The sequence below is a fragment of the Penicillium taxi genome (assembly GCF_028828555.1).
Source record: "Penicillium taxi strain IBT 34144 chromosome Unknown utg000003l_segment0_segment0, whole genome shotgun sequence".
Lineage (NCBI taxonomy): Eukaryota > Fungi > Ascomycota > Eurotiomycetes > Eurotiales > Aspergillaceae > Penicillium > Penicillium taxi.
Window position 1 is genome coordinate 1,513,097 of NW_026643205.1, and position 13,302 is coordinate 1,526,398.

At 49.0% G+C, this 13,302-nt stretch overlaps 4 protein-coding genes across 4 annotated transcripts; 1 reads left to right on the forward strand and 3 right to left on the reverse strand.

The window, feature by feature from the left end:
* Positions 1-747: 747 nt before the first annotated feature.
* On the reverse strand, positions 748-3,751 carry N7495_004029 (putative aminotransferase family protein (LolT); the record flags this gene model as incomplete). The annotated part of the gene is made up of 4 exons (XM_057206680.1): positions 748-2,018; positions 2,488-2,577; positions 2,631-3,618; positions 3,671-3,751. The coding sequence occupies 4 exons, from the start codon at positions 3,749-3,751 to the stop codon at positions 748-750; spliced, it is 2,430 nt and encodes an 809-aa protein (XP_057064360.1).
* A 583-nt stretch (positions 3,752-4,334) lies between these two features.
* N7495_004030 (GYF domain-containing protein) lies at positions 4,335-8,964 on the reverse strand (the record flags this gene model as incomplete). Its single annotated transcript, XM_057206681.1, has 2 exons — positions 4,335-8,712; positions 8,786-8,964. 2 exons carry the CDS (start codon positions 8,962-8,964, stop codon positions 4,335-4,337), a joined length of 4,557 nt encoding a protein of 1,518 aa, XP_057064361.1.
* Positions 8,965-10,310: 1,346 nt separating this feature from the next.
* N7495_004031 (uncharacterized protein) lies at positions 10,311-11,102 on the forward strand (the record flags this gene model as incomplete). The annotated part of the gene is made up of 1 exon (XM_057206682.1): positions 10,311-11,102. The coding sequence occupies one exon, from the start codon at positions 10,311-10,313 to the stop codon at positions 11,100-11,102; it is 792 nt and encodes a 263-aa protein (XP_057064362.1).
* A 257-nt stretch (positions 11,103-11,359) lies between these two features.
* On the reverse strand, positions 11,360-12,531 carry N7495_004032 (putative alcohol dehydrogenase; the record flags this gene model as incomplete). Its single annotated transcript, XM_057206683.1, has 2 exons — positions 11,360-11,656; positions 11,722-12,531. 2 exons carry the CDS (start codon positions 12,529-12,531, stop codon positions 11,360-11,362), a joined length of 1,107 nt encoding a protein of 368 aa, XP_057064363.1.
* Between the last annotated feature and the right edge of the window lie 771 nt (positions 12,532-13,302).

The window sequence follows — 13,302 nt, forward strand, 5'->3', positions numbered from 1 at the left end:
TTCATTATGATTATTATTCTAATGGGCTGGCAATTCTCGATCTGGACACTGCATCCCTGATGATTCACATGACGCATGGGAGATGATGCTGAAGGAGGTATGAAGTTTGATCCGGCACGCACATTATCGTCCTGAGCGCACGCTCAGGATCATACCTCTTAGCCCCACTGCTGCCCAAGTATGGATGATAATGTCAATCCTGCTTTGCAGAATCCTGTGAAAAATGACGATTCACGGGGCTAAATGGGCGAATCTCTATACCCATCATTTGTGTTCCTCCTTCGTGGTCACTGAGCTAGACGGTCAGATCAGTACTTCATTGATCTGCACAGAAGACAAGACCACTGGATCCCTGGACATCCGTATCATGCCCATTCACACTCCTTGGCGATGATTCCGTCTCTTCCTCTAATGTGCTCGAATGTGGGGAGTGCCCAGGTAGAAGTTTGCTAAAGGAGTGAACTCCAGCTGATGCCAAGCTCACATAGCCAGAGTCTTTGTTTGGTGCTGCTTGCCTACGCAGTTGTCGGTTTGTATTTTTACTTTACCATGAAGCACCATCTCACCGAGGTTGGTGCTCTTTAGAATATCATGTAAAGCTCGCTTTTACTTCACTTCCCCTGTTAAACTGACCCTAGTCTTTGCTTCTCGTATCGGACTTGAAATCCAAGTAGTACCTATGTATGTTATTTCGAAATTGCAGCACCAGATTGGAAAACTTAGAATAGAAATAGACTCTATACCTGTTTAATACTCCTTCTTAACGACTTTCTCGCACAAATCACGCAAAACACCACCAAGCCACTCAAAATCACTCTTCTCCAAATAGATCTGCCCACTAATACGAACCCAAAGCCAAGGACCATGGGTGAAAACACACACAAATGTGTCATATTCATCCATCAACATACGTTGGAACCACGCTGCAACACGAGCAGCCTCTTCCACAGACAAAGTGATCGAAGACCCGGGGACTTCAGCTCCATCAACAGAAACACCGATAGGCATACGAATAGTAGACAGAGCACATTTGCGCATGTCGCTCTCCTCGCCAGGCTTAAGATCTGGCTCCTGCAATACTTCTGTGCCTAGTGCAGCGGCAACTGCATCTCCGCCCTCGTTGGCAACTCTGTGCGTATATGCCATGATGGCTTCTTCTCCTCCGCAGACTTCTTGTCGGAATTTCAAAGCGGCCGGGACGCATAGGTACGCAGAATCGTCGGTTGTCGCGACAAATTGGAAGAGTTCCTCGAAGGGGGTCGTTGAATTGGGTCGGTTCGGGTCGCTCATTACCGATGCCATTGTCTTGGTGTTAGATGTGGGCGCGGGAATATATCCCCATGAAGTGGGCAGAGTCGTGCGCAGGAGGTGCTGATTTCGCTTGGGGACGTAGAGCACGGCTGCGCTGCGAGGTGTGTAGAGCCATTTGTGACAATTTGAAGTGAAGAAGTCCGGCTGCAGTTCTTCCATGTCAAGAGGGATATGGCCAATTCCATGCGCTCCGTCAATCACGCTCAGTATTCCTTCATCGCGGCAAATTTCAACAAACCGCTCGAAAGGAAAACGGACTCCTGGCATGCTGACGATAGTGTCGAAGACAGCAGCGCGGGCCTTGAGACCGTCCTCACGGGCCTGACGAACAGTCTCGCGGAACAGGCGTTCGAGTTCATCCTTGGCGATGGGGAAGTTGAAGACCACCTTCCGCGCTTGTAATGGGTTGCGCTCCTGCATCGATACAATGCCCTTTTCCACAGCGCCATAGACACACTGGAAGTAGACCACGGTCTCGTCGGGCTGGAAATTCAAATTTTGCAGCACAGTTGCGACGCCCGTGGTGGCATTCTTGACAAATACACATTCGTCCTTGCGCGCATTGATTATCTTAGCGACTTCTTTGCGTGATTCGTCTAAGATTTCTGCATGGTGAACGCGGACATACGGATCAGGTCGTAAATCGGCGATGTCCATATACTTGCGCTGTACTTCGCGTACAACGGTTGGATGTGCGCCGAAAGAGCCTGGATTTTGTTAATTTTCTGATCTTAAGATTTATCACTACTCTGCTATTCACCATGATTGAGGTTTTTATAAGACGGGTCAAAGAGCCAATGCTTAAGCATTGGCTTTCCGAAGGGCGTTAATTGAGAAGTGGCCATGTTGTACCTAGGGAAGTAGACACTTGAAGTTGAGCGGGGTTAACTTTGATGTTCTAGGATTGATAAGGATTTTGGGATTTATTTATACAATAGCTGGAGCAGTGTGACTTCAATATGACTCTGTCGGTCCACTTCAATCCACCTTTGATGTTTTGAACCAATAATGAACTGGCAGATCCACAGATGTTGATGCCTAATGTTTACTAGGTATTTACTAGTTCTATCAGAATGATTATTCAATTCATTATCAGTCGTTATATGCATTTTGTACAAGTGTACAGTATTTAGAAAAAATTCGAATAATAATTATTATTCTCCCATTCCCACGGACTATCAGAAGTTGCATAGTCAAATGCTTCCTCAACATCTCGTCGTCGGAAGGCCGGTCCAGCACCAACGCAAACACACGTAATAGAGAGTACTAATAACACATTAGTAAACTTCCAAGGGGTTTTAATAGATATCAAAACATACATTTTATAAAAGCCGAAGTATTGAAATTAGAATAATTCAAGCGTGGACTCGAATTCATCGAGCCATGAGTACTGATTCCTTTCTCTGCCAAAACCCTTTGCACTCCGTTAGCATCCAGCCAGGAATCCTTAGACTCAATGATCAGCTGCCACGTTCTCGATGTGCGAGCAAAGTGGTCGACTGAGTACGCGTTTTTACCCGTCTGCAAAGGGGAGAGAACCATTGTACGAGGCTCAATCGAGTCTCCGACCTGGTCATGCATGGCAATATAGAAGCCCGAAATGAGTCGGTTACGCTCAGACGTGGAAAGAGGCGCACCGAAGATCTCGGGTATTTTCGTACTATCGGGTGAGTTCACAAGTAAACTGTAGCCATTCTGACAGCATGCTCTGACGAGACGGTGTGATATTGAGCGCCCTTCACCCTTTCCGGGACTTCCGGTTATGGAGGAGAAAGTTGGTGTTGTATTCAAGGTTTGCGAGTCGAAAGGCGATGCTGATAAGACGATTCCAAATGGCAGGACTGCTTGTTCTTGATAGGGTGGTGTGGGAGGTAAACCCTCCCATGATGGTGTTAAAGCTGGGAATAATGACTGTCCATTGAATGAAGTATCGGAGCGCACGATTTCCGCATCAAAGTCTAGATTTGTTTCTGTTTCCGGGGTAGTACTCGTATTGGCTTGTGTATCGGTATCAATCTCAACCTCGGCATCAACTTCAGCCTCGACTGGAGTTGCATCGGTATCGTCGCATCCCTGCCTGGCAAGTGCTACACATAGTTGCGTGATCTTCTGAAGAGCAGATGCAACACGAGGGTGACTACTGAGGAGATCCTCGCCTAAAAGAAGATTGCTGAAAGTCAGGAATGACTGGCTCAGATCTTCAATACCGGCTTCTAGCTCATGTACACGGGTCTGAAGGTTATTGATAGTAGTCTCCTTTCGTCGACGGTAGGCCTGCTGTGCTACTCGAAGTTGTTTGCGACGTCGCTGGAGATAAGATGAGCCTTCATGACTATCTTGTATTATCAATCAAACCCACCTCCGGCACTTCTTGATCATCAGTCACGGTACGAGGGCGCCCTCTTTTGCGAGGAGCAGCTGGTATTTCGGTTTCTGCCATTATTGATAAAAGTTGAATCACTGGTCAAATTGATATGAAATTATGTGGCTTTTAGCTAGAATAAAATCAATGATGCAGAGGGAGAGAATGAAAGGAAGCTGACCATTTGTTGAATAATCAGATAATCATCCCGCGGCATTGCTTTGTCACCAACGCTGCAAGCAGTAACTAACTAGATTCCGAGGCCGAGTTCCAAGGACCTTCTAGAGCAATTACTATGTAGATATTGTCATCTTGATTCATTTAGGTTTGTGATCTAACATCAGAATATCTCGATGTCTATAGTTCATCCGAAGGCCGCGGCTTACAATTTCACTGATTCACGTGATCTAACCTTGGAGAAGAATCTAGTGTTGTCTGTGGATGAAAGGTTTCAATGAATTCCTAACTAACATATGTAACTATTGGCAGCTACTGTATACTAAATACTAAGTACAATCATCGCCAGTACGAGATAACAGTGTAAACGAATGGTGGTACAAAGATGACAAAGCAGCAAAGTGGCGCGAACTCGCAAGTCAAAAAGAACATGCATCTGAAAACATGGAAACATGAGCAGAAATACAGTATACGATGCATACATTTAACGCTTGCCCTTTTTACGAGGTGCGACAACCTTAAAGGAAGCGCTGCTGGCTTCTTCCTCACGCTGAGCAGTAGCACTGGCAGCGGATCCCTTCTTGGCAACCTCGCTCCAGCCGCCGGAGCTGCTTTGTTCCGCGAATGCGTTGGGAGATATAGGATCAACGACTCCCTTGTCAGCGAGCTTGCGGCGACGAATGAACTCCTCTGCGAAGCGGCGACCATCCAGAGTCGTAGAGTTAGCGTAGACAGAGTCAGAGATGATCTCTGCCTCGTTGGGGAGGAAGAGCAATTGCTGGACAAAGTCATCGACGTTGATGTTGCTAGTCAGACCCTTGCCCAGTGAGAACTTGGCCCACTTGGTGAACTCCTCAACAGCACGGTTGGGGTTGGATTGAGGGATGTTGCCCATAGTGACATTGCGAGTAGCAATAGTGGGACGGGGCTTCCCAACAGAGACGGGGGAAATCGGCACGGTGCCACTCGTCGCGCGAGGGCCAAGGGGTGGGGCTAGAGGTCCCTTAGTCTTACCGCCAGCACCGACAGTGGTCCAGGCACCAGATGCGCCTGATACGGCACCGGCACCGGCAATGGCAGTGGCAGCGGCGGTGGCGACAGTAGGAGCAGGGCCCTTGCTGGCAAGATCAGCGTAACGCTTGCCGACAGATGCGGGAGGAGCAGGAGATGAGGCCTGAGAAGAGGCTGTAGCAGCGACCAGGCGTTGCTTGCGAGCCTCTTCTTCCTTCTGAATCTGAGCAAGAGTCTTCTTGGTACCGGCATTGGTGGGTGTCGGTTGCTGCTTAATACTCCATGCCGAACCGGTTGGGGTAGCAGATGCGGGTGATCCAGAACTAGCCCAGTTGGCCGAGGAGGGAAGGCCGGGAACAATCTGGGCCTGAGCCTGGCTAAGGCGCTCATGCTCAGCAAGAAGTTGGGCGCGGCGAGCGGCGGCTGCAATTTCTTCACGCTGCGCGGCAGTACGAGCTTCAGCTTCCTGGATCTCCTTCAGGGAGGGACCCTTGGGCACCTCAACAGTATCCTTTGCCCATGGGGCAACTGAGGTAGCCGGAGCATCAATCGGAGTCTGGGTCTGGGATCGAGATCCAGCGGCCAAAGCATCAGCCACATGCTGGCGATTACGCTGAGCAGCGGGTGCGGGAAGTGGTGACGCAGATGGAGGTGGTGGGAAGGGATGGGGCATGGCACTGTCCTTGACTCCCCACACGGATTCATGCTCTTGCTCTTGCTGCTGGCGCTGAGCAGAGGCAGCTTTCTGAACTTGCTGCGAGAGTGTCAGCGCAGGCTCCACATCAGTGGGCTCAGGCTCATTCACCACTTCAGTCTCGGCGAGGGATTCAGCATCAAATGGCTGTGAAGCAGGATGACTAGGAAGGCCATCAACAGTTCGCACATTCAAATCACCCTCCTGGGTTCGCAGGGAATGGAACTGGCGGAGTCGTTCCTCGCGAGCTTCCTGGTCAAACGGATCATTATTAGCGTTGCTTCTATCAAACTCCTCCTGCTCCTGTTCAAGCTGAGCACGATCCTGAAGCATCGAGATAACCTGCTGGGAGTGGAGGAAGCTATCAGGCTGGCGACCACTGAACGGGGATCCGCCAAATGCGAAGGGATCCTGTCGACCGACATTCAGACGATCTAGTAGGGCGGGAAGCTGATCGGGTCCACCGCCGATATCAATCCCTAGCATTCCGGGGCCAACGTTGGACAGTCCACCTTGTCGGATGGGACCGGCGGCATCAAAGAAACCAGGAACGCCGTGGGATTGCTGTTGCATCGGAGCCTGGATTGGAGAGGGTTGGTAGCCACTAGGGGAGGTAATGCTGCTGAATGAGGGCTGGCTGTGAAGGCTCTGAGCACTAGACTGATGCTGAAGTTGAGGCTGCATCGTGGAAGGGGCCCCAGGGACCTGCATCTGCTTCATGATAGCTTGCTGCTGAGCCAAGTGCTCCTTCTGGCGGGCCATGAGATATTGCTCCTCCTGCTTCCGTCGCTCTAGTGCATTCTGCTGCTCGGCAGTCAAAGTGGTACCGAAGCTTGGGAAGCTGCCAGGGAATGGAGGCTGGGCAGATCCAGTGGCAGCGCTGGTCCACTGACCAGGTGCTGGTTCTGGACCATGGGGAATCCCGATCTGAGGGACAAGGAAGGGTTCCCGTGAGTTCCCAATGCGACGCACCAACTGCGCGAGTGGTTCAAATTCAATATCCTCAAGCTTCTTGATTTGTAGGTCAGGGCTGAAGAAACCAGCCTTGAACCAATCATGCATTTCAAGCCCAGTCCACGGACCCTGGACGTTTCCTTGTGGGTCACGGTAGATCCAGCGCATACGATCTGGCATGACCATGGTTCGCTGTTGAGCGGAAGGCACAGAGCCACCGGGAGTATGACTCGGCGGGATGGCGTCTTGGCCAGCTGACAAGGGTGTTTCCGATGCAGAGAGGGATCCAGTTTGCTGGTCTACTTGCTGGAGATCCGTTTCCAAGCCAATGAGATCTTCCTCTTGCATGCTAGAGAAGAGAGCTCCCAGCTTGCTGGATCGACCAATACTGGTAGTACCAGAAAGACCACCATGGGGGCTAAAGAGACCACCAGCTCCTAATGTTGACAGACTTGGAGACTGGAGATCGCTCATAGCACCAAATATAGGATCACCGAACCCGCCAGCAAAGGCCGAACGTTCACGAGTGGGGGTGCCAATCGCACCGCTAGTAGACCAGGTAGAAGGTCCTCCAAGAGAGGGAAGTCCACCAAGACCACCAATGCCACTGAAACCGCGATTGGCATTAACACTGGAATTCTGGCTGCGGTCGACCGTAGGAACATCCATTCCAGTAGCAACCCGTCTTACTGATCCAAATGGATTGATAGGATCGCGCAGTCCACTGAGGCCAGCGTGCTGAGGGTGCTGAACGTCAGATCCATCGGTGTCCACATCATCCGCATCTGCGCGATCACCACCGTGCGGGCTTTGGTAAGGGTTGGTATTGGTCGGGCTAGTAGGTTCGTGGCCATGCAGCAAGCTCGGAGTAGGATTGCGAGAAGTCTCTTGACTCTGCATCAACTCTCGGAAACCAGGGATGCTCGAGGTCATCCCGAACGTGCCAAAGTTCAGATCAGCCTGAGGCGGTGCTTCCACGTCTTGAGATCCTCCAAGAGCAGCACTCCCGCTACGAGGTTCGTCGAATGGATTAGTTTCACTCCGCACCACACGTGTCTTGACCGCATCTTCCCATGGTGACTGGGCGCGCTTGCCACTTTCATCTTCAGTGAGTCGCTCGAGGTTGCCCGCAGCCACCTTCGAAAAGCCCCCAATATCCTCCGAGCTATCCTTAGAAAGTAGGCCCTTGAACCTGCTTTCGCCGCGGAGATTTCCATAGCTTTTCTTCTCTGCTGTGGGTGTCTGCACCGTGCTGCCTGCACCCGTGCCCGAGCCCGAGCCCGTGCCTGAAGCAAGGGAAAAGGCACCAAAAGCACCCATGGGGGAGAAGTTTGCATTATGCGAAGCAGATCCCCAAGGTGAATTTTGCCCACCACCGACAGCCGTGTTCAAAGGATTCGTGGTGCTGCGCTTAAGAGAACCGAAAGGAGAAGCAGGATCGCCGTTTTCCTTGGATTTCTCGTCTGATTTTATGCCTTGATCCTTGAAATCGGTCTTGCGACGCAAAAGAGCCGGGGGAGGAGTGGAGGTATTCGCATCGTGGAAAAAGCGGGAGCCAGTTCCAGTAGGAGACATGGGGTTAGCCATCGAGTCGCCTGTCTCTCGACGTCGAGGTCCTGGGCGGTTGGGGGTGGGGGAAGAGGTGTTGTAGTTATTAATATGTCCCTGCGGATAAGAGATAGAACCTTTGCGACCTCCAGGAGTGACACCGGTATTCTCTTTCGAGGCGTTCGTTGGCGGTGGCTTGAGGGGGGAGTTGACGGATGCGGTGAAAAACTCCTTCTCACTATCTGTCATATCACTTAACCCTAGCGGTTCCGCCTGGCCATCATGATCCCAGCAAACTTCAGGCCCCGCGGAGGTCTTGTGGTCATCTCGCTTCCCCCAAGCTCCATTTGCAGGGTTAGTGACCATATGAGGGTCCCAGTCAGCAACAAAATAATCCTCCACGTTCTTGCTCAGGTTCTCCCTCTGTAGCTTGTACAAGTCTAGAAGTTGGTCCTTGGAGTATCGGGCATCCATGTTCCCGTTCCGCAGCGCACTAGACAAAGGATTTGAGCTCATGTGGGGAGGGATGTACGCTCCCGAAGTGGGTGTCGAGACCGAGGCAGATGCAGCGTGACTACTACTCTCTCTAGTATGAGAAGGGTTGGTAGCAACAGACGGGCGGCGGAAGGTCTGAGTGGCTCCGTTGATGCGGGTTCTAGACCTATCAATTACCCAAGACAATTAGCATCCGATGACTTGAAGTGGGGGGAAATTGAGTGTCAAACAACCGACGAGACAGCTCGGAAAGTGTCTGAGAAGTGATCCAGGCCAGATATGATCGTTGGTAGAGGTTGGGACTTGAGGTTACATACCATTCTCCACCAGAACTGACATCCCCTCTCCGACTGGGGTCCTGGGTGTTGCCAGCGGCGGCCGAAGCGAAACTCGAAGGAAGTGGTGTAGGCATTGTGAAAAGGCTGCTCTGAATCAAAAATCTCTAAAAAAAGAGTAAAAGGTTCTAGAACAAGGTTATCGCGAAGACGTTGAATAGAGTAGTGTGAATGCGAAGGGGATTGACGCAAAACAAGGATTTGAAAAGCGGTGAGGAGGTGAATAGTTGATGACAGCGGAAGCTGGTCAATTCAAAGAAACTGAAGGGTCAGGAGTGCGAGCGCCTAATGGTTCAAGGTCTAAGGTCAAGGTCAAGAAAAGATCGAGTTTCGGTCTCGCTTGAGTTTCCGGAGCAAAATTGATTTAGCGGTAGTTCGTGGCAATACGAATGCAAAATTACAGTGTATTGATAACAAAAGATTTGAGGTGTTTGTACACTATTAACCCGGTTAGATACCACGGTCTGTATTGTAATTACCAACATTGCTCATATTGCAAGCCACATCTTGCAGAGGTATTTGGTACTATCATACACACATTGCCGTCTTCAGTAAGTCAAGTACCGTGTACCTTCCCCACTCCGTTTCCAGAAACACAGCGGCTTTTCTAGAAACTCGATAAAACAATCTCATTCTTGATTTGATTTGGTCTGTCTTTACTTACTTCTGCCATATTTAAGGTCTTAAATTGTTATGTGATAAGCAATCAAAGTAGTGGTAGTAGCTAGATAGACGTGTCTTGTTGCTAATACCACGTCCAGCCTACCATTGGATATTCTAGCTGCTTTCAAACGGTTCTTGAGTGAGATATCTGATACGTCCTATTTCATGCTTCTCTTCATGCTGCTGCCCTTGTGCTACAAACTTCCACTATGGACTACTTCATATAGTCATCCTCTACTATATGAACTTATCAAAGGGCCTGAACTCTTCCTTTGAGCCTTTGTATACTGACTTGGTTCCTTCATCCCTTCATCCGGCCCACAATCTTGGATACTACAACATATGTCCAGATATGTCTTCTATCTGGATTCAGGCCAATATCTGGGCCACCTGGTCAGATTTTAAATTGGATTCTTTAATCTTATTTCTTGTCTTCCAATTATTCAAGCTTGAAGCTTGGCTATGTTTCTGAGGAAATCATAATGAAACTTCGTTGTCTAGAGTTCTGCTTGATATCAAACTGTCTTGAAAGGGAAAATATCAAAGGCTTTCTGCAGACCAATCTGCAGCACTCTTTGAAATGTATTCTAGACATATAAATCTCTATTGGTTCATTCCATTTTTCTTCTTTGCTGTGGACAAGACAGTTTATATAACCTTCTCCTTTGCTTAGGAAAACAGCCCATCTCTCTTAATCTTCGCCTTTCTCACCACTATCTCATAAGACGAAGTCTGTGAGATACTTTGTTCCTCTCGCAAGATGCGCCACACCAGAAATGATATTCCTTACTCTTGGTTCTGGTTTGGTAAGCCTATTTACAAAGGCTACTACCGAGGGGAGCGAATCCGCCCTGTTTTAGTCAGCGATACCTTTGCAGAAAATGCACGATCTTCGCGTGTTTTACGGGGGGCTTCACCAGCCGAGAAGCCATCTCACTCTCGTTTTCGTTGCGGGATGCATAACGAGAAGACCCGGCCTCCAACCCCCAACAGCAGTGAAGCCACGAGTTCCAGCTCAGGCCGGAAGTGCTGTAGCTGTTGCCCGCTTGCTAAACAAGAGCTGGAGACCTTCTCGCAGGTCAGGGGATTTCCGTGTGAATCTGGCTCTGGAGTTTCTACTCCTTCTACCCCAGGCCACTCTCACCTTAGGTCTACTCCAGCAATGGGACAATCTCCGGGACATTGTCATCATGAATTCTCTTCTCAGGGTCATACAGTGGCAGCTTCTAGCGACCATTTTCATGACTGCCACCATTCAGGCTCGGTGAGGAACTATCAGCAGGCTGAGTCCGCTAGCAATAAGACTCCTGAGGTAAAGTGTACCTCCAAGTCATGCGGGCCTCCTCCTTCGCCTGAGACGAGTCACGGTCACCATTGCTGTCACTCAGATAACTGCCACGATACGCTCTTCACTACGAATGCTTCAGAAGATACTCGTTCTGAATTCTCGGTTGAGCCTACTCCCCAGAACGATCGAGATGAATGTCGATGTGGCCGTCTATTTTTGGCGATTCCCGTTGTTCCTGTTGGAGTGGAGTTTTTAACAGAGTGATGGAGTATGGCAAGTCTAAACCTTGCGCGAGACTAACTGCTGTCGACATGCGATGATTGTTTTCTTGCTTTCTCTCAGATTCCGTTTTATTAAAATAGGAAAAAAAGTATAATCCGTTAGATATTTCTGATTCAACGTAACATAGTCAATTTGTAGCTTTCAATTGGCCCGCGAAGATATTCAAAATTGAAAATCATTTTGGAAATCTGGAGAGAATAGCTTGAGCACTTGAGTTCTTGGTTTTTTATCCGACCAATCTAGAGCTTGCTGGTCGATGAGCTTCCAAAGTCAATTACCAGCTTTCCAAACTGGCTCCCCTGCTTCATATCCTCAAACAGTCCATCGATAGAAACCAAGTCATCAATCTCAGTCTGCAGCACTCGTGATACAACAGGATAAATCCTTTTAGTCTTAACAAACTCCACCATCTCCTTGAATTCCTTCCGTGAACCCATAGTCGAGCCACGAACGTCGATATTCTTGAGAACAGCCTGCATCAAGAAGGGCATCTTGGGGGAGACTGTCATGCCGTAGATAGAGATAACACCACCAGCCTATTACAGTGAGTATTTCGACCTTATAAAAATGCAGATATCGATTGTTCTTTGACAATACTTACTTTGAGCAACTTCGCGGCCTTCTCGATAGAATCACCACCAGCACCATCGATGATAGTATCAAAGTTTTTCTTGCTAGACGGAAGCATACCCAGCAGCTTCTTCTCCCAGCCTGCTTCACGATAACTTACTCCACCAACCGCACCAAGCTTGACAGCCTTATCTATTTTCTCCTGGCTAGAACTCGTAACAAAGACATTGGCTCCTCGGGCCACCGCAAAACGTAACACCATCAGCGCCACGCCACCCCCAATGCCAGTAATCAGGACGGCAGCATCATCCTTAGAATTCCTATCACCAGCTTTAGAAACCAGAGCACGCCATCCAGTCAACCCGGTAAGAGGCAGAGCAGCAGCCTCTGCATCTGAGAGATGATCCGGCGCTTCTTCAACCTCCGATTCATCGATAGTAATGTATTCTTGCAGGGTACCCTTATCATAGGCCTTCGTACCACCCATGATACGGTAGCCACCTGCCTCTTCCGGACCATCGGGCGAGTCTTTCCAGCCCACGCCCGGGTTCAAGACAACTCGCTTGCCTTGCCATTTGTTCGCATCTGACACATTAGGACCAGCACCGGTGACCACGCCAACTCCATCGGCTAATAGAGGTACGTCAAATGTTACACCTGGGTATAGGTGCTGGCGGAGGAAGAGGTCGCGGTGGTTGAGAGATGCGGCGCTCAGCTTTACCAGTAGCTCGCTGTTTTGCGGGGTTGGTTTGGGTAGGGTCCGTACAGTAAGTGGGTAGTAGACTTGGCCTGGTTTGCCCGGCTTGCCGTCAATAGGTGAGATGTACACTGCTTTGGACATTATTCAAGGGATTTGAGAAGTCTGTTTGATGAGTTTTGTTCGAGGAAGAAAAGCTCTGTTTAAAGGCAACTTGCGTTGTTTATATGGAGTTACCTTATCGATAACCGAGGAAGTATGACATGAACAGTCAACTTAACAAAGCTGTTAAGTGAAGTTGAATGCTGGGGATATGTCAAAATTTACAAGAAGCAAGAAGATTATTCTCTTGAAGGTTGTTTACCCCAGGACTGATGAACCTCGATTCGGTCGGATAGCTGCTTCTAACTGGCCAGGCTCATGTTACGGACCAAAAGTTCTGTCTTTATTTTGCCTGCAGACAAGAGCTATCAAGCAATAAAAATAAGTATGAGAGTGATAAAACCACAATTTTATTGTAAAGATTTGCTTACCCACACGAAGGCAGAGGTCGCGTGGTGATAGTATTCAACGCTATAGTCTATGTAATCTCAGAAACCTCTTCACTGATATATAAACACGGAGAATGATAACAGGGATATAGTGCCTAATTAGACAATATCAAAGCATTTACACTAATCATGAAGAAGAAATAAAGGAAAAGGAAGGAAAGTGGGGGAAAGATGCAGGTATAGGGCTATGGGATACAGTGTAAACATCGGTGCGGTGATTGACTCGATGGCCTCATAGACGACATCATGCGTTCGAAGCCGAGGCGGTCATACAGCGTCAAGCTGGATAAAGACTGCATATATAGAAAGGCAGAGGTCCTATGATTCATCTGATGGTATTCAGTCAAATACCCATCAATACTCA